Genomic DNA, 23,263 nt, shown 5'->3' with positions numbered 1-23,263 from the left:
GATGTGGAGCTGGAGAGGGAGTGCTGCGAATATTTTGCCACCTACAATGGACAATACTGCTGTAGGAAAGAAATGGATCCGGCATTTGCATACCACATGCCCATATTGAATGCAAATCTGCGCTTGTTTTGAGACGGAGAAAACGAAACAAAGAAACAGACTGTCGGTCGGTCACAGTACGGTGTGGGAAAAAGAATTGTAGCAACTTGTACCTAAATATGTTGAAGATGCGACCGACCATCATACGCCGTATTCAATGAGTCGTCTGAACGGGGAGACACCTCATGCATACATCTATCCGTACTGTGTGGAATCTTAATTGTCTATCATACATTCGTAATGCATGGATAACAGAGAGATCGACTAAATTAAAATAAGCAGCTTTAGAAATAAATCTTTTCGCATTTTTCGTAACAACATAAATACTAACCTATGACAGAATCGGTGATAATGTGTGCAAACTGAAACCCGCCGTGGTCGATGAACTCATCATCGACAATGTTGTCAGGTTTTATCCGTATGTATTCAGTATTTTCGCATCTGCTGCCAATAAGTCGTGCTCCATATGTTTACTTTATACTCACACTTGACACACTCCTGAATAACGTTCCAAAGGCTACACAAATTGCTATTTTCCAAAATTTATATTTTTCATTTTTTCTATTTGTCGGCAATCACTAAAAGTTAACTTGCGTATGATTCCCGTACGAATTGTACACCTGCCTGAAAAGTACTATATTGGTAAATTCCATCGCATAATTGGCTACTTTTCTTCGGCTTTTGTGTTTTCCGCACTTCTCACGTATCACTTAAACTGCAAGATGTAATTCGATTCAACAGAAATCATTAAATCGATCGCATAGTCGAATAGCGACACACGGCCCAAGCCCACTCAGCGCAGATGATGATTGCCAATGAGGAGAAATGTGGATTTTCTTAGCTCTCCTCAGAAATATTTTCTTTTTAGTCACCCTTTCCCTACCGTTCAGTCAGTCAGTCAGCCAGAGTCAGTGACACCAACACTTGATCACTCAACATAGTCCGCTGGACGGAGCATAACAACAACACAACACCGGGAACGGTAGGCTGCCTGCCAGCATGGGCGAGCACTGGTGAATCGGGACCAAAGGAATTCCAACAATTTCACATAAACAAACGGTGGCCTATTCGCACACAGGTATAACTTGGACCCCAGCAAGACCGCAGACTTGATCGCTGAAGCATGTATTTGTTCTGGTCTGCGCAACCAATGGTGTGTGAGTATGCCAGTGAAGAGCCTGCGGAATTCTCAAAAATTTGAACCTTCAATCATCTTTTTAAGGCTCTAACTTTACGAATTTCTTGACGAAACTTATCACACGTTACTGCTTATCCACTCCGACACGCGATGAACATATTTTAGGTCGCGAACGAATTATTTTTCACCTGAATTAAAACATTTTTCAACCACTTTTCTGTCCAGCGAATTGTGGATCACCAACAACCAACACAAGAATGACCAGTTTGTGTCGCACAAGAAAGTTTGACTTGTTGGAACGCATGTAGCATGATGATATGCGACATATATGCTGTATCTCACGACATGAGCTTACGATATGTATCATCGGAAAGCATGCACCAACGGCCGATGGAAGAGCAAAAGCAAACCAACATCATATTTTGTTATGCTGCTTCAACCCTTAAATGTTCCGTAGGAACTATCACACATTTACGCATCCAAACACGTAACTTTTAGGTAAACAGAAAACAATGGGTAATCTATTAATCTAGCCTATCATTCACAAAATTGATTAGCTTTCTCCAAATACTTCGAAAATAGTTGAAAGCGTTATTTGTTGTGACACCTGACAAGTTGATTTCAATTGTCTTTCCCCTAACATGTGTTGAAAATTATGCCGGTTAAAAGATGATTAATTATTATCGTTTTAAATCGAAAGAATTTTAAGTTCTCCACTCTGACAATGACCCTCATTCTGTATTTCGATGGATGCTAATTTCGGCCGACTTATTTCGAACGTGTTGTTTCGCCCTTTTGAGTTTGCTGGCGGAATATGCGGAATAGCACCCACTTTCGGTCGACAAACCGATCCGTAGGAATACAGAATAAGGCACAATATCTGCATCACGTCACACAACCGAATACTCCGCCTACCACGTTTTCATGCAAGACTTTAGTTTCCAATAAATTCTTTCAATCTATACCTATAAAGAAGGATTTCTGTTTGTCTGTCTGTCCGTATGTTCCTTATAGAATCGAAAACTACTGAACCAATCGGCATGAAAATATTCATGTAGAGGTTTTTTGGGGCTAGGAAAGGTTTTAGTGATGGTTAGAAACCCCTCCCCCCACTAAGAGGGGGGGCTCCCATACAAATGAAACACAAATTTCTGCATAACTCGACAACTAATCAAGCAAATAGAACAAAATTTGACATGTAGGTGTTTTCGGTGACAAGAATTTATTCTATGGTAAATTGAGACCCCTCCCCTCTTTATAAGGGGAATTATAACTCCTCTCCTCTTTAAAAGGGGGGGCTTCCATACAAATTTCCTCATAACTCGAGAACTAATCAAGCAAATGGAACCAAATTTGGCATGTGAAGGTTTTCGAGGGCAAGAATATTTTCTATAGTAAATTAGGACCCCTCCCCACTTTAAGAGGGGGGGCTCCTGTACCAAAGAAACACAATTTTCCTCATAACTCGAGAAGTAATTAAGCAAATGGAACCAAATTTGGCATGTGGGTGTTTTTGGAGATAAAATTTTTTTCCATGATAAATTGGGACCCCTCCCCGTTTTAGGAGGGGGGATCCTATACACATGAAATACAAATTTCATAACTGAAGAACTAATCAAGCAAATGGAACAAAATTTGGCATGTGAAAGTTTTCGAGGGCAAAAATATTTTCTATGGTAAATAAGGACCCCTCCCCACTTTAAGAGGGGGGGCTCCTATACAAACGAAATACAAATTTCCTCATAACTCGAGAACTAATCAAGCAAATGGAACCAAATTTGACACGTGGGTGTTTTTGGAGACAAAATTTTTTTCTATGATGAACTAGGACCCCTCCTCACTTTAGGAGGGGGGGCTCCTATACAAATGAAATACAAATTTCCTCATAACTCGAGAGCTAATCAAGCAAATGAAACCAAATTTGGCATGTGAAAGTTTTCGAGGGCAAGAATATTTTCTATGGTGAATTAGGATCCCTCCCAACTTGAAGAGGGGGGGCTCCTATACAAACGAAATACAAATTTCCTCATAACTCGAGAACTAATCAAGCAAATGGAACCAAATTTGGCACGTGGGTGTTTTTGGAGACAAAAATTTTTCCTATGATGAATTGGGACCCCTACCCACTTTAGGAGGGGGGCTCCTATACAAATGAAATTCAAGTTTCCTCATAACTCGAGAACTAATCAAGCAAATAGAACCAAAACTGGCATGTGGAGGTTTCTGGAGGCAAAAATATTTTCTATGGTGAATTAGGACCCCTCTCAATTCTAAGAGGGAGTGCTTCTACACAAATGAAATACAAATTTCCTCATAATTCGAGAACTAATCAAGCAAATGGAACCATATTTGGCATGTGGGTGTTTTTGGAGGCAACCATTTTTTCTATGATGAATTAGGACCTCATACCTTTTTAAGAGGGGGGGCTCTCATACAAACGAAATACAAATTTCCTCATAACTCTAGAACTAATCAAGCAAATGGAACCAAATTTATCATGTGGGTGTTTTTGTAGGCAACAATATTTTCTATGGTATATTTTCTATGGATTTCCCACTTTAAGAGGGGGGGGGCTCCTATACAAATGAAATACAAATTTCCTCATAACTCGAGAACTAATCAAGCAAATGGAACCAAATTTGGCATGTGGGTGTTTTTGGAGACAAAAAATTTTTCTATGATGAATTGGGACCCCTCCTCACTTTATGATGGGGGGCTCCTATACACATGAAATACAAATTTCCTTATAACTCGAGCACTCATCAAGCAAATAGAACCAATTTTGGTATGTGGAGGTTTTTGGAGGCAAAAATATATTCTATGGTGAATTAGGACCCCTGCCCACTTTAAGAGGGGGGCTCCTATACAAACGAAATATAAATTTCCTCATAACTCCAGAACTAATCAAGCAAATGGAACCAAATTTGGCATGTGGGGCTTTTGGCGGGCAGAATTTTTTTTCTATGATGATTTAAGACCCCTCCACTGTTTAGGAAGGGGGCTCCCATACAAATGAAATTCAAATTTCCTTATAACTTCAGAACTAATCAAGCAAATGGAACCAAATTTGGCTTGCGGGAGATTTTGGAGTCTTGAATTTATTTTATGATAGTTAGAGACCTCTCACCCCTGTCGTAGGGGGATATGGATTCTCATACAAATAAAACAGAAATTTTTGCGAAACTCAAAAACTAATCGGACTCGAGAAATTCGAGACTCTTCCATAAAACATTATTCAATAACAAGACCACCAAAACTATCTATAGTAACACTAGATCATTCAGGACGAGACGGCCGCGAATAATCCCGGCGACCCGCCGTCGGAAGCGCTGCCCACTGGGTGAGGCAACTCCCCGCACAAACCATTACTGTCTAGGTTTATTTGTTTTCCTAGGTCTACCTGGGTTTCCTGGAACAAGCGACAGCGAGTAAGGAGAGGATCGCGAAATGGTACTTTCCACAAAAAAGAGCCGAAGGGCACACCGGGTCGTTGAGGTTAGCAGCCCCATTCTGCAATAGTCTTCTGACAATAAATGAACACAAAACGGCATTTACTCAAAATACATCACAGCGTTACAAGTAAATCAACATGATTATTTTATGTTATTATCTAAGTAATTCGCTTTTGTTCTATAAGACAGCCAGATAGCCTAATGAACAAAATTTCTCCAATTAGCTCGGTAGTGAGCTGCCGCACTTCAATTTTTTGGACATCGTGTAATCGCCGTCAGATCTCACTTCACCTAGTTTAACTATGATGCACAACCAATATAATGAGCGGTTTGTAAAGCACACAGAAAGCAAGACTTCCAATGATAAGAATAAGTTTCTGAATTTCCAAAGTAGTCAATCAAATTCATCAACTTCCTCGAATCGAAGGTCTTCGATCACTACCGCGATACACTACACTACCGCCGAAGCGGCGTCGGTTGACCTCGATTCTGCTGGCTAGCATCTATCTAAAGTGTATTGGTAAAATTTAGATTTGGAACTTTCCGATAAACCCGTTGTCAGCTTTACGGTCGATGGAATCATGCGCAGCTTTAAAATTACTGTAAACAACTGATCCTTCTTCGAACACAGGAGCACTTTGTATGTGGGCATTGACAACGGAGGTTGCACGATTGCTCTAAAAGTTCAGGTTGCGTTTCATGTAGATTGGACAGCTAACTCAAACTGTCCTCGCCTCTGGTAGCTGTTCTGCATCCAAAATTCTTACGATCACCTGGTGCAAACAAGTAGTCGTTAACCTCCACTTCGGTGCCTTCGTTCGTTACTTACGTACTTTAGCAACCGAGAGCCGGGGAGGCTCTTGCCGTATCAAGAATTTTCCATTGTACTCGACACGTCTCGACACACGCAAGTCGGCTTCTACCCGGTCGAGCCATCTAGCACGTTGGGTCCCTCTATTCCTGATGCTGGTGGGGTTCCTGAAGAGAACGGACTTCATTGCACAATCGTCCGGCACCTTTGCGACTTGGCCGGGTCGCCGTAGTCTCCCAACTTTCGCCAGGTGTACGATGAGAATCTCTCCAAGCATTGCCTGTAGCTCGTGATTCATACGCCTCAGCTACTGTCTTCTTTCCGTTTGTACTCCGCCAAAAATAGTCTGCAACATTTTTCGTTCAAATACGGCTAGTGCACGCATGCCTTCCTTAGGCAAAGTTATTGTCTCAAGTCCGTAGAGGACTACAGTATCCCCCCGCTAATCCGACACCCAATAATCCGACGACTCAATAGTCCGGATCTCGCTACTCCGGAAAATTCCGAATTAAAACGTATTGTACTTGACTTCTTTCAATCGAACACTACATTCGTTTGGCGTCTCCGTTAAAGTCAGAATGGCACTCTTTCTAACTAAATGGAAATGGCACATGGTGCTGCTTCTAACTACGTTCACTTTTGCCATGGCTATAATATTTTCATTGCTACTCTCAATAAACTGATGTGCTTGCGCTTATTTGGACACTAACTAAGAATTTCAAAGTATTTTGTTGACGAAATTGAGCATTACCGAGTACAAAACATAGTTATTGCGTACTTTCGACAGATATTTTCAAAAATTTCCGGAGTTGTTTACGTATGGATGTAAACAAAACCACATTTCAAATTCACACTGACGTCAGTTTGACTGTCGGATTATCGAGTCAAAATTCGCTAATCCGGCTATAAATTTGTCGGATTAGCGGGGCGGTACTGTACTAGTCTGATAAGCGTTTTGTACATCATCAGCGGCGGCGTATGCTCCTTGATCGAAGCGTCTTGGGGAGGGAAATGTAGGCTCGATTTCCAGCCTGAATGCGTCGTTGGATCTCCCTAGTCGTATTATTGTCGGCGGTAACCAGAGATCCCAAATATACGAACTCATCAACCACTTACAGTTCATCGCCGTCAATAGTCACTGTCCGTGGGAGGCAAACGTTGCTTTCTCTGGAGCCTCTCCCTACCATATTTGGTTTTCGACGCATTGATTTGTAACCCTATCCAGCTACCCTCCGTTTTTAGTCTGGCGTAGATTGCCTCCGCCGTTCCAAGGTTTTTATAAGCCTGCTCTCGGTCTTCAGACTTCCGTTTGACGCCACCATTTTGACTCAAGAATCGTTTTCCGAAAGCTGTGCATGACTGCACAAGAAAGGTATTTATATGTTTTTTTAAATTTATTTTTAGGAAAAAGAGAAACAATCTGCTGTATTTCTTAAAAACATTTGAAAGAAAGAAATAAAAATCTAAACTTTTGGCTAAATATCGTTATACATATTGAGATTACCGATACTATCGATTAATATCGACAGCATTCCCATCCCTCCCTGCTTCATATAAATGAAAGTTCAGCATAAAATGTAAACATCAACAGAAGTTTTACGGAAATCGGAGTACGAACGCCTTTTTGTTGCAGGTAACAAAAGCAGCTTTACGGCTTTTGTTTGCAATAAATTGATTAAATTGGTATTGATTTACAGTAAAGGTGAGCTACAATGTCCAACGCGTTGAGAACGAAATACCTGCCTGACGATCCGGGGCGTATACCGAGCATCGCTACGCGTACAAGGAAAAAGCCATCCACGACGACAACCGAACGGATCAAGTTACATCGGCACACAAAATGGGAAGATGCATTGTCGCTCGAATATGCAGACCCGTCAACCATTGAATATAGCTATCGTACCGGTAGCGTTAAGGAATCGTCCAATCCGACCGCAGAAATAAATGGGAATAGTGTTAATTTGACCAGCAATCTAGGTCTTCCGTGTCAGCCAGGTAAGCATTTTTCCTTTCAAGTGCATAGGTCAGCGATTTAACAAAATCTTTTCTATTTGCTATTTAAAAAAAATGACAGACTGTTCTTCAACAACGAACGAATCGATTGACGTTCCAAACTTGTAAGTAATAAATAAATTATTCGTTGACGAAATAGGACGGAATAACAAAAACCCTATTAAATTTGCAGCGTTCGGGACAAACCGGAATCATACTGCCGATTTTGTTGTTCGACCGGCAATTTGTTGTCAATTTTCCCTACCGGTGAAGTTCCTAACGAAAGACTGTTAAATTTACTACGTAAACTAGTGGACATAGATTTAACAGTAGAATTGGATTTTCCTTCGGCAATTTGCAAAGTATGCGTTTCAAAATTGGAAAATTTCGATGTGTTCAGGCTAAAATGCCGTGCCTACAATGACGAAATAAGAAAAAGACGAGTTCAACCGTCAATCGATGTTCGTAATAGGAATTTTTCTAACACTGAAGATCAGATTGAACTTCCGGTGATAGTGAAAGAAGAATTAATGATTGAAGATGACTTTTACGAAGACTCCAGCAATAACAATGCTTTGTTAAAACCCACGGTAATAGAGAAAAAAGCTACGGCACAACTTAAACTAAATAGTGTCGAAATTGACATGAATGTTTACTCAGGGGAGAATGTTGCACCTTCAGCAGCTATAAGCGAAGAACTGAATGTTGATTCAAGAGTTACGTCGAAGAAGTTAGCAGTTAAGGAGGAAACCCCAAATAATCCAATTTCCAGCGAACAGTCTCCTTGGGATAAGAGTGATTTGACTCCTTTGTTGAAAAAGCCAGCAGTTGCCGCAACCCCTAGCTCTGGTAAGTCTGTAATGAAAAGAATATTAACGACAAAAAAATCAAATAAGCAAAAATGCGAACAACGTGACTATCGATGCAAGATCTGCGGTATATTCTACACCGATAAAAAACGTATAAATTTCCACATGAATAAACACATTGACACAGTAAATCTACGTTGCCGCAATTGTTTCAAGACCAGCGAGTCAGTTTTTGGCTTAATGACTCACGCGATTCTTAGTTACGTTTTAAAATCTTTTCCATGTCAGTACTGTGATGTTCATTTTCCTACAAAAGAGAAGCTTCTCACCCACGAGCCCTATTGTGAAAAGATCGATACCGAGAACAACGTTAGACCTGCTTCGACCTTACCGAGATTGGTTAAATGCAATAAATGTCCGAAAAGTTTCGACTCCAGGATTGGTCTACAGAGACACATGCAGCTACATGAAAGTAGATTTCAGTGCGACTCATGTGGCGTCGATCTGCCCTCTGCCTCACTGCTAAGAGCACACCATGACCGATACCATGCGCAAGGGGCTAAGCTGATAGCTTCGACTGTGAAATGCGAACCATGCCAGCGGACTTTCATAGACGCCAGCGCATACCGAAGTCATCATACGCGGTTTCACGAGGATCAAACAAACGACACATCTCGCAAGCTTGATGAAAAAAAGCTGTACAAGTGTCATCATTGCAGCAAACGATTCTGGTCCATCAATACAATTCGTTACCACGTTTTGGTTCATCGAAAATATCGAGATTGTAACCAGTGCTCTAAGAGTTTCCGTTCTAAGAAAGAATTGCGCAATCATACGTTGAAAGCTCATCCGCTAATTTGCGAGTTTTGCTCGCAAGCGTGCTCCTCGGAGAAGGCACGCCGATCGCACTGCAACAGAAAGCACGGAATGGTGCACGTTAGACAGCTGGTTAACGGTGACGGTAAGCCGAACAAAGTTACTTACACGTGGCGCAAGCTTACCTTCCGGTGTGCGTTATGCGAACAAGACTACGCCCAATTCCGGCAGCTAAAGGATCACTACGGAAAAATGCATTCCGAATCGAAGCTGGTGATCCGCTGCAACTACTGTAACAAGGACAGTACCTCGAGGATCGGATATGTTGGACACTTGATAGGAAACTGTGGGCAAACGCCGAAAAAGTTGCGGTGATTGTAAACCTGGAAAATCAAACGATGACTTGTGTGGAAATGTTTCAAAATTATCGCGTACAGATTTGGGCCATGAAGTATAGGTAGATACGGGCATTGTTTTTTCTGGATAATATTTCTTCTGGACCCCTTAACTAATTTGATTATATTATTATGAATGAAAAAGTACAGGGTGTTAGGTAGCTTAGTGCAGATATTTCAGAGGGTGATAGAGGACCATATTTGACGAAAAAATCCTTTACGCATATGGTCAAATCTCAAGCGTTACAGAGTTATTGAACATTTCTAGTTTTCGGTTCTGTTTGCCTTCAATTAGCTTTGGAACAAAAGCTAGCTCGATTCTGTTTCTTGCTTTCGAAAGCTGAGAAAATTTTGTATTGAAAATTCCTTTTAAACTTCCTATTTCATCAAATTTGCTAACTTTTTAGAAGCAAAAGGCTTTGAAATAAATGTTTCTCAAGGCATTTGCATCAAATTTCTCCTAAAAACGTGTGATAAAACTGATTGCTGTCTGTTTTGTTATTGTTTCCCATATGTGTCACACCGTGTCCGTTGCAGTAGATGTGTGCTATGCGTGATGTATGAGTTCGTGCAGTTTTCAGATACTAGTTCAACACCCAAAACCATACATTTAAAACAAAATTGCAACGAATCTAAAAGAGATAGGCGTTTCAAGTCAAACAACGAATTGAAGAACATTGCTAGAGCTTCAAATTGGTGAATAAAAGTAATCAGTCTTATCACACGTTTCCAGAAGAAATTTGATAAAAACACCTTGAGAAATACTTATTTCAAAGCTTTTTGCTTCTAAAAAGTTACTAAATTTCATGAACTAGGAGGTTTAGGAGCAATTTTCAGTACAAAATTTTCTCAGCTCTCAAATGAAAGTACTAACAGAATTGAACTAGCTTACGTAGTTTTTTTTATCAGAGCTAATTGAGGGCAAGCAGAAGCGAAAGCTAAAAATATTTGATAACTCTGTAACGATTGAAATTTTACCTAGTTGAGCCGACAAACTTCGTATTGCCACAAATTGAACTGTGTTGTACATAAATCGTGAATCTCGGATGGTCAAACTTGCAATCTCGAGTTTCGCAAGTTTTTGGAGAGTTCAAGTGTGTTTTAATATATAAATTTTTCTCACAGTAAAGTAGAAAACAACTCCCCCCATTGCCTAGCCTGATAAAATAAAGCGGATAGCATTTAAATATTCGCCATCATTACAAACCATTTCGCCGAATACCATTTTGCGGAACACCAAATCTCGGTTGACCATAACGCGGAATATAGAGTTTCGCAGAATACCATTTCGCGAAAAACCTTACGCGGGATGTACCATTTCACGGAAAATCTTTTCATAGAAAGTACCATTTCGCAGGGGTCAGTAGATCTAGGAAACTAGATAAATCTAGATAGAGGCGATCTCTACAAGCGGTAAGCTGTGAAAGTAAACTAGTAAAACCTTTTCGGAGCAAGAGACAGTGAATCGACCCCGCTAACTTACGTGCCTGTTGCTATTCGTATCAAAAGAGAAGGACGTTCGAATGGCAAGTCATAATTGCGATAAACGTGCTTTGGCTTTAATTTTATTTGTAACCAATGACCCTTTTAAAGGCCACAAGCGAGGTTAAAGCAAGATTATTGAAATATGTCAAGCTTCGCATAATCATATTTGATATAATAATCTGTGGATTGGTCATTCATTACTATTTCAACCTTTATGATGCACACAAGCAGGCTTGGCATACACTTTTCGCTTCGATTTTGCTCTTTTGATTACTTCCCTCCCATGGGTAGGTGGTTTGACGCGTACTTCGGCCAAATGACCTAAAAATTCTTAGTTCCGCATGTAGAATGTTTATAGTTTAAGTTGGATATATGAGTAGTATGTAGTATTGCATAATTTAGCTTTATGTGTAGCATGTGTCTCGTAAAGCGGAATGGAGCGAAATCGAACGGATTTGATTTTAAATTCAATCCGTTTGGGCCGAAGCACCGGGAGGGCTTACTCGGTTCCCTAGATGAATTGCTGGTATGCACAGAAATTTCTCTAGAAAACTGAAACCAAATCCTACCCACCATTCATGAGATTTTGACTTACTCATGAAAATTAAAATGTATCGCTAGTTAGAACGAACGAGTGTTCAAAAATGATGTGATGTCTTTATTTGCGTAATCGAGACATTTTCTATGAGATTGCCATAGAATTTGTGGCTGTTATGCGATTATGGACAGCACAGCACTGAAAAATATACACACACGTGCATGTATACATGTGTATGCATGTATGAGTGTGCATGGGTGTATAGGTACGAATGAATATATGTTTGAGTGTTCTATGATGAGTCGGAAATTCTTCTTATACCTATGCTGCCAAATTACAATTATTAATGGACAGGAAGTTATAGTCAGTAGCTGTGTTTCCTGTATCAGTTTCCTATGCTATTACTATTATTACTAATATTGCTATCGTTGCTGTTACTGTCACCTCTATTGTATTGTTTTGGATGTAATTATAATTTTTTTTTCTTCTTATTTCCCTCCTTTATTAGAATGATTTGCATGTCTTGTGACTAACCGCGTTAACGGTATTCAACTAACAACATAAAATGATCATGTATGACGCTGTTTGTCTCCCAAGGGCCTTCCTAATGCTGATGAGCCTCTGTCGGAGAGTCCATCAAGTCGAACGGTGGCAACTCACCGGCTGCCTGCTCCTCTCCATTCTTGCGGCTGTCGTCGCGGTCGGACTTAGTGGATCACTCGAAAAGATTTATAGCCTCGATATATATCTTGTTCTGTCCATTGCCCAATGCTGGCAGACTTCAACTGAAATTCCATTCTAACTAAATCTTTTTAGAGTTAAAACTTCTTCAAGTAAAACTGGTATTCGATTCTCTGGCTGATTCAAGCGATAGCGAAGGGCTGTCCTCAATCATTTCCACTTCCTAAAATGGGGTCATAGTACATAATATATGGTCGTGGTATGAGGATTTATTTTTCGATTCAATACCATCCTCACAGAATTATCAACGTCGTTAACATCTTATTAAGTCTTGCTTTAGTGACAGCTTGCACTTAAGACCTAACACGGCATATATACATATCTCCAAGTGAAGTTCTTTTTGATCCACCTCATCCCTTCTTAGTTACAGAATCATTTCAATTGACCACGGTCTGAAGAGCATACCGACAAATCGGTTGACTACCGCTACAAATATGCAATTAATGCCACCGGGAATAATACGAGCGAGTACCAGTCCCCATTACATCGCATCTGCTCTATTTTTCGGAAGTTCAAGTAGTTTTTCGATAGTTCTGAGCGATAATATTGCTCTTGAATAATATTCCGCACAAAATATTCGAAAATTTACGCCATCAGCTACAATACTGCAAAGATGGTAGATAAAGAGGCGGCTGTGGCTTTTAATGAGCATAGGTTGTGGAACAGCGCTGGGTCAATCGTGATGACATGGGTATTTGGGAGATGAGTAGCGTCCAGCCTAGCGAGTAGTTAGTCGGTAGTAGCATAGGTGATGGACAGACATAGAATTCTCGTGATATTACTAACTTGAAAATTGCAATCAACATGTTGACTAAAAAATTCCTCTTTTCTTTTCTTTCTTTTCTGCCTGATCTCTATCGCTTCTTCTCACGGCAACAATAATGTTGCCGTGAGGGGAGGCAAGAGACCAGCCACAGATGACCACACTGGTGACAACGATGGAGAGGACGGCCGGCGTGGAGCCTGCTTCAGGTTTAAGATTGACTACGAACAAGATGAGGAAACAAACAAAGGAAGGAGAAAACAAGATAAGTGCAAGCCATCTTATGCTATATTGACCAAGCACACAATTATATCAAGCCAAGTTCTGTCACTCTTCTTCCGCCCATTAATCCATAATCACCAATACATTATGGAGCTAGCGTAATCCGCACGGATTCTTTTAACATTATCACAACCACCTTATCTCAGCCCTGGACAGACTTGGCTCTAACTGCCCCACCTTGTGCTGCAAACAGAAACAGAAACAGAAACAGATTTTGCTCTTTTGATTACTGCTTCTCAGCCAAGCAAAATTTGAAAAAGTGATGTATGGGGTGTGTGTAGAATTTGTTACAATCTATAATATTACTGAAGAAAGCATTACTGTGCATTTTGTATTTATGGCGCTATAAGGCTGCTACCCTCTTTGTAGCAAAAAGAGCGCTCTTTTTGCTACCAACGGCGTTGCAACCGTACAGCGCCGTAAATACTAAAGATAAAGCTTCACTTTCTTCAGCAACGTTATAGATAATTACTAGTTCTATAAATGCCCCATACACCACTTTTTCAAATTCTGTTTGGTTGAGGAGCACCAATCAAAAGAGCAAAATCAAAGCGAAAAGTGTACGCCAAGCCTGCACACAAGTGATTCTTAAAAGAAATCTCTATGTCTCAATCATTGCAGGCGTTGTACTTATGAACCCACGTCCACGTATTTTCAAATCCACGATTGCATTCAATGAAGAATTGAATCTGAATATTTTGCTCTTCTCTTTTTAGCATTCACTTAAACAATGGCACTCACAGATTCTTATAAACATACATATGCAGGGTGGCCACAGACTCGGGAAATGCGGGAAAAAGTCCGGAATTGGAACCTGTCGGGAAAAATGCGGGAAAAAGTTTTGGAATTTGGTGAAAATTACTATAAATCGGGAATTCATGAATTTACGTAAAGATGTTCAAGTTGAATTCCTTGATAGAATCTGGGAGACATGTCGACACCCCTGCAATTCTGAGACATATGAAACTTTAGACCTCGAACGAAATCTTCGTACCAGGAATTTCCTCCACCTGCAAAGACGAACTGAAAACCGTCTATAGCTGTGAGCGTATGGCACTCTCTGTATCAGTTTTTTCGAAATTGTGGTGTGTGAAGGGTACAGCCTTCCAGTTGGTTTCAAGGTACAAGGTACGTTGCTGGACTTGATCCCGTTGTTCTGCCGAACCACAAGCCAACGGACATGTACGCATCAGAAATTAAGTCATCAGAAACAAGATAAAAACGGGGAATATTACAATAATTCAAAATATTGGACGCAGTGGTTCAGTTCCGCAACAGAAGAGAGCTCCAATTATTGCTAACCGTCTCCTTCCATGTCGTGTTCATGTCCGTTGGCTTGTGGTTCGGCAGAACAAAGGTATCAAGTGTGGTTGGTGGACGGTTATCTGCCATCTGCCATCTGTCGCAAGGTGGGGTTCCAATAATAATCCAAATACAGTTAACAAGACCATGCCGTCAGTAGCTTCTAGATATGCTTCCTCTGCTCTCCTGTTGAGTGTCTTCCTGCCGATTTCGTTCGCTCCTCTTCTCAAAATATATCAGATGCTTCTCCACTTACGCTTCCGAATCTCTGTTTCTATATGGCGATATTGACGGATAGAGTTCCTAATTAGAAATCCAAGTGTGAGGCCAACAACCCTGAATGATGCAGAACGAAGACCTGCAGTTGTCTCTATCGACAAGGACTACGTCTTGCAGGCAATCGAACGAATTTCACGTTTAAATTGAACATTCGTGTTTGGATCAGTACAGTAATCTGATTCGTGTGTTGAGCCCGAATTCCAAAGTCCCAAATCCCTGGCCATCCTGATACATGTGTCTAACTTTGAAATTAGATGGACTAATGATGTTTAATCTCACTAATTTGGTCGTCGCGACGTTGAATTTGAGACCTACTATCTTGGAGTTGTCATCAAGGTTGTTCTGCATATCATATTGTCCTCAGCAGAGCAAGAGAATGTCGTCGGCCAAAGTCAAAAGCAAAGCAAAAGCAAAATCTTGGGCTAAAACCGTCTTTAGATATTACCCTTCTTTATCGACAGACTTCGCAGCCGGTTGTACAGGAAAACTACGGGCCCAGTGTAACAATCCTGCTGACTCTATAGATTCGAACATACGATGACTGGCTTGTTAGACCAGCATCGTACCTCGAAGCTAATTGGGCGGCTAAGTCAAACGACTCCAGGGTAATCCTCGGTCTAGTTCACTGTCAATGGTTCTAATTAAAATCTCGTCCATCAAAACTAGGAACAATTGCGGTGGCAGTACATAGGTAGCCTTATGTCACTGCTGCAGTAACATATATAGGGTCCGGCAGGAGGCCATCATGAATCAATTTTCACTAAAACAATGAGATAGACTACTTTATCAGAAACTCATCTACGCCTTAGTGCGCCTCAGATGTTTTCTTGTTTCGGTCGAATACTTTCTCGAAATCAACAAGTAAAAACAGGTCGGAATTTCGATGACTTGCTCCAACATAATACGGAGAGTCGTGTTATGATCCACACATCGATTGGCAGGGAATCTAGTTTGCTATTGCCAGAGAGCAGTGTCGATTTTCTCCCGGATCCGGTTGAGGATTACCTTACAGAGTAATTTGAGAGTAACGCAAAGCAACACGATGCCACGCCAGTTACCGCATTCAGTTAGGTCTCCTTTTTCTAGGGACTTTGATCAATATGCCCTGCATCCAGTCCATCGGAAAAGTTGCAGCTCCCTTATTGCTAATATATTGCTAAAAAGCTGATGCATCATCTGGGCTGACAAAGATGGGCTTGCCCCTAGTGGAAGGCTGCAAAAAGTAACGTCGTCATTCATCAGCTAGATAGTTGACCCTGGCTCTCTAGTCCTGCTTACAAGACTTCTTAATAGCCATCCTGAGCTCAGCGTATCGTTGATGCGCTGCTGTCTGCTGTTTCGCTGATCCTTGTTTCGCTAGGCTGTCAGCAAGCTCATTACTCTCGTTTTCGCAGTGTCCGGGGTCCAGGCACCCTGAATAATGAACCTGTGTTTTGGCGGGAAAGTTCCTTTAGTTGTGCTGCACTCTTAAACTAATTAGGATGCACACTTAGTGGACTTGAGAGTCAGTCGTGCCAAGGCTGTCCATAAAGATACCTGCTTTTTGGCTTCCACTTCTGTTTCGTGACAGAATCGACAAGTGCACTTCGTAGACTCGTAGTAGAGTGATAGTTTTGATCCTTGAGCTTTGTTCTGTAATATTCACAGCATATATTACCTTTATTTTATAACGGAAAAATAAAGGAAGTTTCTGTCGGGAAAAACTAGAATCCGATCGGGAAAAAGTCGGGAATTTTTTCCAAGAAGTTCTGTGGCCACCCTGCATATGCCAGAAATGCAGTTTATATTAGTCTTTGATTAGTGATCGGATATAGTCCTACGTCGCCCTTTCGTACAACCCTTAGGGCTGTATACCTTGTAGTTTTTCTTTTGTATAGGAGCCCCCTCCTAAAGTGGAGAGGGGTCCTAATTCACCATAGAAAAAATTCTTGCCTCCAAAAACCTTCACATGATTTGTATTTCATTTGTATGGAAGCCCCCCCTCTTAGTGGGGGCAGGGGTCTCTAACCATCATAAGAACCTTCCCTGGTCCCAAAAACCCCTACATGCAAATTTTCACGCCGATCGGTTTAGTAGTTTTCGCTTCTATAAGAAACATACGGACAGACAGACAGACAGACAGACAGAAATCCATTTTTATAGGTATGCGTAGAAGGATTTTTTTTCATCAAATGTGGTCCTCTATCACTCCCTGAAATAGCTGCACTAAGCAGCCTAACACCCTGTATTTGCTCTGTGACGCATGTCTCAAAAGTTATAATGTTTGAATTAAGCGGTTTTAAATATTTCCTTTCTTAAGTCCTTTAACTAAGCACTCGTATAAAATTCAGGCACCCGTTTCGTACGATGATTTTAGGTATGGCAATAGAACATATTAGACACAATAGAAAGATGACTGCAAATTTTGATCTTCCAAAGATATTTTAAATGCTGATAGGGAACGTCAAACGACGTTCGGTAATAGACAAATCGACGAATAGGTAATTTCATTAAACAAGTTGAATTTCTAAATTTTAATATTTTTTTCGCTTTTCAATAGATTTTTTTTTTATTTTATAAACTTTGATTTTATATTGCAAATTTTTTTCATAACTTTTTTTCTATATTGAAAATAAATTGAAACATTTATCGAAATACCTAAAAAAGGAACACAATTTATTATGAAAGAAGCCAATGCAAAACATAATTAAAAATTTAACGAAGGGTTGGTCCTTAGTGTTGTATATAATTCAAAGTTAATTTGGTTTGAACAGAACTGTGCTCAGATAAGCTGAAGGTTATCGTGGAAGGACTTTTCCCGACGCACGACCCTACGATGTGGCCACCAACGCCGTACGGTTTAGAAGAAGAGGATAAAGTTGATGATCAAGAAACCGTCACGTCCGGATGGAAGCCCCAATGCGGCCCTGAAGGCAGCGATACAAGCGTGGCCGAATTTGTTCAGGACAGTGCTACAGAAATGCCTAGACGGTGGTCGCTTCCCGGATAGGTGGAAAATGCAGAAGACAGTGCTGTTGCCGAAGCCAGGAGAAAATCCAACAGCATATAGGCCGACATGTCTGCGGAAAGCAAAGATTATTAACGCGTTAGCCAGCATTATGCCGAATAGGTACGGGCCTAGTAGCAGCAAACGACGGCTACTGGCCAGTGTATCATCGTCGGTACTACGACATGAAGCCCCAACCTGGATTGCAGTGCTGCAAACCAAGTGGAATCGCGCAATGCTAAATAGTACCTTCCAGCTCATGGCCGTGAGAATACTACCCAGTGCGTACAGATCCATATCATCGAAGGCAGTATGTGTTATCGCCGGAATCCTTCCCATCGACATCATCCTGGAGGAAGATAACGAATGATACAGACGAGGACACATCAGAGAAATTCGGAAGATGGTGAGAGAGGCATCGTTGGCTAAATGACAGCAGGATTGGACCAGGGTCGAGATGGATGGACCTGGTTGAACAGGAATCATGGGCAAGTCAGCTTCCACTTGACATAGTTTCTGTCGGAGAACGGTTATTTCAGGCAATACCTGCACCGCCCAGAATGCGGACAGGTAGAAGAAACAGCGGAGCACATTGTCTTCGAATGCCCACAACTTGGAAAGTCGTCAACAGTGTAATGGCACAGATTATGGTGCAGCTGCAATAAAAATGGAGACAACCAATGGATAAACAACGCTAACTAGGCCACCTGTCTATACGCAGTTGAAGCGAAGCAGATGTGGATGGCCAGAAAACCTACGAGGGTGCCCGTGAAAGGATAGAAGTCATGTGCCAGATTCAATCACGGTGTTGTGGTTAGCATTTACGCCGAGCAATCGCGAGGATCCAAGATGAATGATCTAAGTTGTTAGCAAAACCAGACAAACTGTTTTTAGCAAATATGACCAAAATGTGACATTTGAAAATTTCACTTCTACTTGCGCAGTTTGCTTTGATCAATAAATAGCCGAAAGTTTTGACTAATGATATTCAAAATTCGTCAATTAACAGCCTGCATTTTGCCAAATTGCGTTCTGCCATTTCGCACCAAGTGCAATGTATTTTTAAATAAATTTATTTTCATTAACAAAGATACAATAATCTTGTGAAGAACATCAAACGTGAATAAATGCATATAAAATTAGCATTTACTTGGTGCGCTCTGGCTGAATGTAGAAAATTAAGTTTTCGTTGCCTGGCAGCTACATTACTTTGGTTTTCATTCTCTTTAAGCTTCAAAATTCGGAAAAATTGTGGAAGACATAAGCTCACAGCATAAAGGGGAGTATTCCGTTATCGAAGATGACTTGCTCATGGAGGACGAACGAACTTTCAGAGGCTATAATAGTGCTATAGGTAATAAACTTTTCCGAACTTGGTTCACTTTGGTTGGACATTTGGTTTTTACATTTCTTCGATCATAACATTTTAGAACCAGAAAACGTTGCGTTTGCGTCTATCGAAGAAGTTTCCGATTCTCACCAGGAGGGGGACGTTGATTCGCCGGCGCGTCGCATAAAACGTAAACACGCTGAACCTGTACGATGGAAGAAAAACGTTCGTAAGCGCAATAGAGCTGCAGGTAAATCATACATCAACACACGGGGAGTGTCCGTTCCGGCTAAGAAGATTCAAATCGATTACCACTGCGGTTGCCGAAACAGGTGTTCCTACAAAATATCCTTCGAGCAACGTCTAGCCAATTTTAAGCAATTTTATGAAAATGGCTCATGGGCAATGCAAACAGCATTTATTGCTGAATCAACCCGTGTTTCGATGGTTGATAGGAGGAGGGCTGTCGATCCGGATAACTGGAAGAAGCACTACTCCAGGCGGTATTATTTACAAGCCGGTGATGTGAGCATAGCAGTTTGCAAGCCCATGTTCATGAACACGCTGTGTATTGACAGTAGCAGAATCCATCGTGCGTTACAGAAGGCGAGCTCTGGATGTTTTGAAGATCGGCGAGGTAAACACCCACCCACCACCGCAAAATCTTCTAGAACATGAAAGGTTCAATGATAAAGGTTTTGTCACAGATAAGCTCTTGTTTGTTTCGCTATGCAATTTGCTCGTTTGTGGATGATTTAAGAAATAGAGTACATGTTTTTGTTGATAGGGTGCGACAATACGATGACAGTAAAAACCAACCGTTTTAAAAGCTAATGTTTCCAATCTTTGGGTCGTTTTGATAGAACTCCGATCATATTCGCATCACAGCAAATCAAACAACCCGTTGTTAAGGTTTAGACCTAGTTCATTTAATAGCATTCCTACTCGTACCTTACTATTCTAATAAAAAAGGCAGTCTACCGGTTCAAAAAACGGTAATTTCCTCATCCTCCTCCGGCTCGCAACACCTAAAACCGGCCGTGTATCATAAGTTGTGCGTTTCTTCCGCGGCCGTCGAGTCCGTTACCATCACCTCTCGGTTTTCGTAGGCCCAAAACTTGTGGAACTCGATCAGAATGGACACCACGGTTTCTCCGTGGCCACTGCTAATCAAATCCTTCAGCGTTATCCGGGTGGGATCCACCGGTTTGACCATGTCGAATATCTCGTCCTTAATATCGGCAAAATTGACCGGCTCCGCACGATGAGCCGAAATTTCATCCTGAATTCCCTTGAAAAAATAATTCAAAGTGAACGCAGTCAGGTATCCCTTGTGCTCCACGTCCAAGATTCGAAACAGATAGTGCAGGCTCTGCGGTTCCGATCGGTTCTCCAAAGCAAGTACAAAATCAAGATACGTTTTGTAATCCATCTCTCCATCATACGTAAGACATTCGGCAAACACGCGATCCAAAAAGATAGGAGTAAGCGTCCCAGAGCCATAACCAATAAGCTCCTTTTTGCTAAGCATTCCGTTGTGATCTTTATCCAAGTTCAAGTAATGCCCGTACACACTCAGTGCAGACGGGGCCGAAAACCAATTCATCTCTTGAGCATCCTTCGGAATTTCCTCATCACGCAGTTCCAACAAATCGTCCAAAAAGCTACACGTCAGAATGTCCCGTATCCGAATCCTTCCCGTTCGCAGTGGATCAAGAAAAAAGAAAAACTTCCGCACCGTTGTGCAAACGTAAAAACTGTGGAATGATTTCTCCAAACCCTCCAGTTGGGGGAATGTCGGAATGAGTTCCAAAATATATGACTCCAAATCCGATTCGTTTAGATAACCCTGTCCCGTGTAATCGTACAGCGATAGTCCGATTCTGGTCTGCTGCAGCCAAACCTTACGCATCGCGTAATTAAACAGGGACATTACACTTATTTTCCCCGGGTAGCTACTGGCCACAACCAGCCGGGCAAACGTGGATGCCGTTAAATAGCGTTTGAATTTTTCTCCCGCTATCGATGCCACTTTGCAATAGTTCTCATAGTTAATGTATTGCTCGTCACCCATCAACGGTGGCGAGTGGTGCTTTTCCAGCAAGCTCCACAGCAGCTTCAGTTCATTATTATCCAACAATTCTTTGCTACGTTTCTGCAAAAATAGTGTCCTTGCTTCCTCGCGAAGCTTTTGCGCTAGACTATCGGTGTTTTTCGGTAGTTCAAAGTGGAACTGTGGTATGAAACGATAGGATTCCGATGATTTGCTTTTCTCTATCGATTGTTTCAGGTTCGCATTGGTGTTACCCATGTCCTGCCGGTAACGTTGAAAAAGTATATCCTCGATTTCGTCGTCCGTCTGGAACGGAAATTGGTGGCGAATTTCTAAAAATAAAAATTACAGTAACTGATGTTCCGATGGTAGCATGCATTTGTACCTACCGTCACATCCTTTTTTGCTAAGATTGCTAAGCAACTTTTCTCTAAATTGATTCATCCTTATGAACAGCACAGCAGAACTATTTATCTGTTAATAATCATAAACTCTTAGTTTGTATGCTAAAACCCGGAATTTGTATTGTTTATACAATTTTTTGTTGTTGTTTATTAAATTTTTGCAGCTAGTCTGGTAATTGAAAACTGATACTTCAATAGAAGTACTAGACGTAAGGTCGTAATAGAATAAACGCAGTTTTCATTATTGTCGGGTAACCCGATAAAAAATCCCTCCTAATTTTCTTGTATCGTGTTGTCAATAAGAATCGATGATTGTTCGTCCAACGCAAGCAAAAATTTCGCTTGGGTCCGTCCAACGTCGTACGACAAAGTTATTCTGAGGCTACGATTTGGAGAAAAACTACAAGGTATACAGCCCTAAGGATTGTACCAAAGGGTGACGTAGGACTATATCAGATCAAAGACTAATGTAAACTGCATTTCTGGCATATATGTATGTTTATAAGAATCAGATGATCTGGGTACACGGTTCACCACAGGTGTGCGTCTCGGTTCATGTTAAAATTTAATCATTATTCGGTGGTATTTTAGTGCTAAAAATCAGTTTCGTTTCAAAAGTTTATCACAAATAGTAATCCGCGCGTGATACACATGAAAGTGGAAGATAGGGAGTTGTTTCGAATGGTTTTCCGGATTTTCCTAAAGCATAAGGTTGACTCATTGTGTTGGTGTTGAAGCGCAAGAAAATATCTTTAAGCGGGGGGTACAAACTGCTTGAATCATAAAAAAAGTGTGACATCAGCTGAATTATTCGGGGTTAAAAGTGTATATCGAACGCTTCATGGGCTTAATTCGCGTTGACGTACGTAAGCTGCTGCCACCTCCAAAAGTTGACTGTAGGGGTGAAGCAGAATAGGAATAAGTTTAAGAGCGCAAGCGATCGAAAGTTTTTGGCAGATTTTCACCCACACTTACATAGGGGAATTGCTATGAGTGTGCTAGAGATCGTTTAATGCCGTCAGCGCGAATTGTAGGAATATTTATTCGTAAATATTTATCTAGTAGGCCGGATGTGCGGCAATGCTTTGTTGACAACATGCTAGTGTGTGAGAGAATGAAACAGCATGTTATTACTACTTTCAGTCAAGTGCGTAAAATATTAGGCGATGTTAGAACCCTTATCAAAGCAAAACGAATGAACTGCCAACCGCCAGATTGTTATTGATTTGTGGAAAAAAGAATGATTGTGTAAAATTGAATAAGAATAATGTAAAGAATTTTATTTGCATATATCAATTATAAGTTAGTGCGAAAATACCAGAAAGCTCGCAATCGCAACCTACTACTTTATTGAGCTGTTGTGATAATTTTCAGAGCAGTAATGCCAGATACGTTGATTTCTTCCAAGATTTCTTCATACTGAAGGTTATTTCGACGCACGCCCATAATTCTCAACAATTTGGTAAGATCGTTCCAAGTCGAATGTTACTATATACGGGTCGACCCTTTTGGTAATAACATACCAAACGAGTTGAAAGTCTGAATGTAACAGTAAAGTCCATATGATTCTAGTATTACTATCTGAATA

General features: G+C 40.9%; 2 protein-coding genes across 3 annotated transcripts; one reads left to right on the top strand and one right to left on the bottom strand.

Moving 5' to 3' along the window:
• Positions 1–7,104: 7,104 nt before the first annotated feature.
• Positions 7,105–20,030, top strand: LOC128737118 (uncharacterized). Of its 2 annotated transcripts, XM_053831683.1 has the most exons (6): positions 7,105–7,133; positions 7,198–7,495; positions 7,575–7,617; positions 7,686–8,341; positions 19,120–19,242; positions 19,319–20,030. In XM_053831683.1, the coding sequence occupies exons 2-6, from the start codon at positions 7,213–7,215 to the stop codon at positions 19,894–19,896; spliced, it is 1,683 nt and encodes a 560-aa protein (XP_053687658.1). In that variant the 5' UTR covers positions 7,105–7,133; positions 7,198–7,212; the 3' UTR covers positions 19,897–20,030. The 2 variants fall into 2 exon arrangements, with proteins under 2 accessions (XP_053687658.1, XP_053687659.1); XM_053831684.1 differs by lacking the exons at positions 19,120–19,242; positions 19,319–20,030 and adding an exon at positions 14,038–17,004.
• A 138-nt stretch (positions 20,031–20,168) lies between these two features.
• LOC128737330 (serine/threonine-protein phosphatase 2A regulatory subunit B'' subunit gamma-like) lies at positions 20,169–21,776 on the bottom strand. Its single transcript, XM_053831947.1, has 2 exons — positions 21,661–21,776; positions 20,169–21,603 (listed from the first exon to the last, which is right to left on the bottom strand). Exons 1-2 carry the CDS (start codon positions 21,713–21,715, stop codon positions 20,264–20,266), a joined length of 1,395 nt encoding a protein of 464 aa, XP_053687922.1. The 5' UTR covers positions 21,716–21,776; the 3' UTR covers positions 20,169–20,263.
• Between the last annotated feature and the right edge of the window lie 1,487 nt (positions 21,777–23,263).

This window comes from Sabethes cyaneus, chromosome 2 (genome assembly GCF_943734655.1).
Source record: "Sabethes cyaneus chromosome 2, idSabCyanKW18_F2, whole genome shotgun sequence".
NCBI classification, from domain to species: domain Eukaryota; kingdom Metazoa; phylum Arthropoda; class Insecta; order Diptera; family Culicidae; genus Sabethes; species Sabethes cyaneus.
Note: the sequence above shows the minus strand (reverse complement) of the source record. Positions and strands in the feature narration are given on the sequence as shown.

Bases quoted from the DNA above. Each gene is read 5' to 3' on its own strand.
- LOC128737118 (XM_053831683.1), top strand. From the start codon at position 7,213: ATGTCCAACGCGTTGAGAACGAAATACCTGCCTGACGATCCGGGGCGT. The intron at 7,496-7,574 runs GTAAGCATTTTT...AAAAAATGACAG, and splicing joins AGGTCTTCCGTGTCAGCCAG to ACTGTTCTTCAACAACGAAC. The intron at 19,243-19,318 runs GTAATAAACTTT...ATAACATTTTAG, and splicing joins AGGCTATAATAGTGCTATAG to AACCAGAAAACGTTGCGTTT.
- LOC128737330 (XM_053831947.1), bottom strand. From the start codon at position 21,715: ATGAATCAATTTAGAGAAAAGTTGCTTAGCAATCTTAGCAAAAAAGGA. The intron at 21,604-21,660 runs GTAGGTACAAAT...TTTTATTTTTAG, and splicing joins TAGCAAAAAAGGATGTGACG to AAATTCGCCACCAATTTCCG.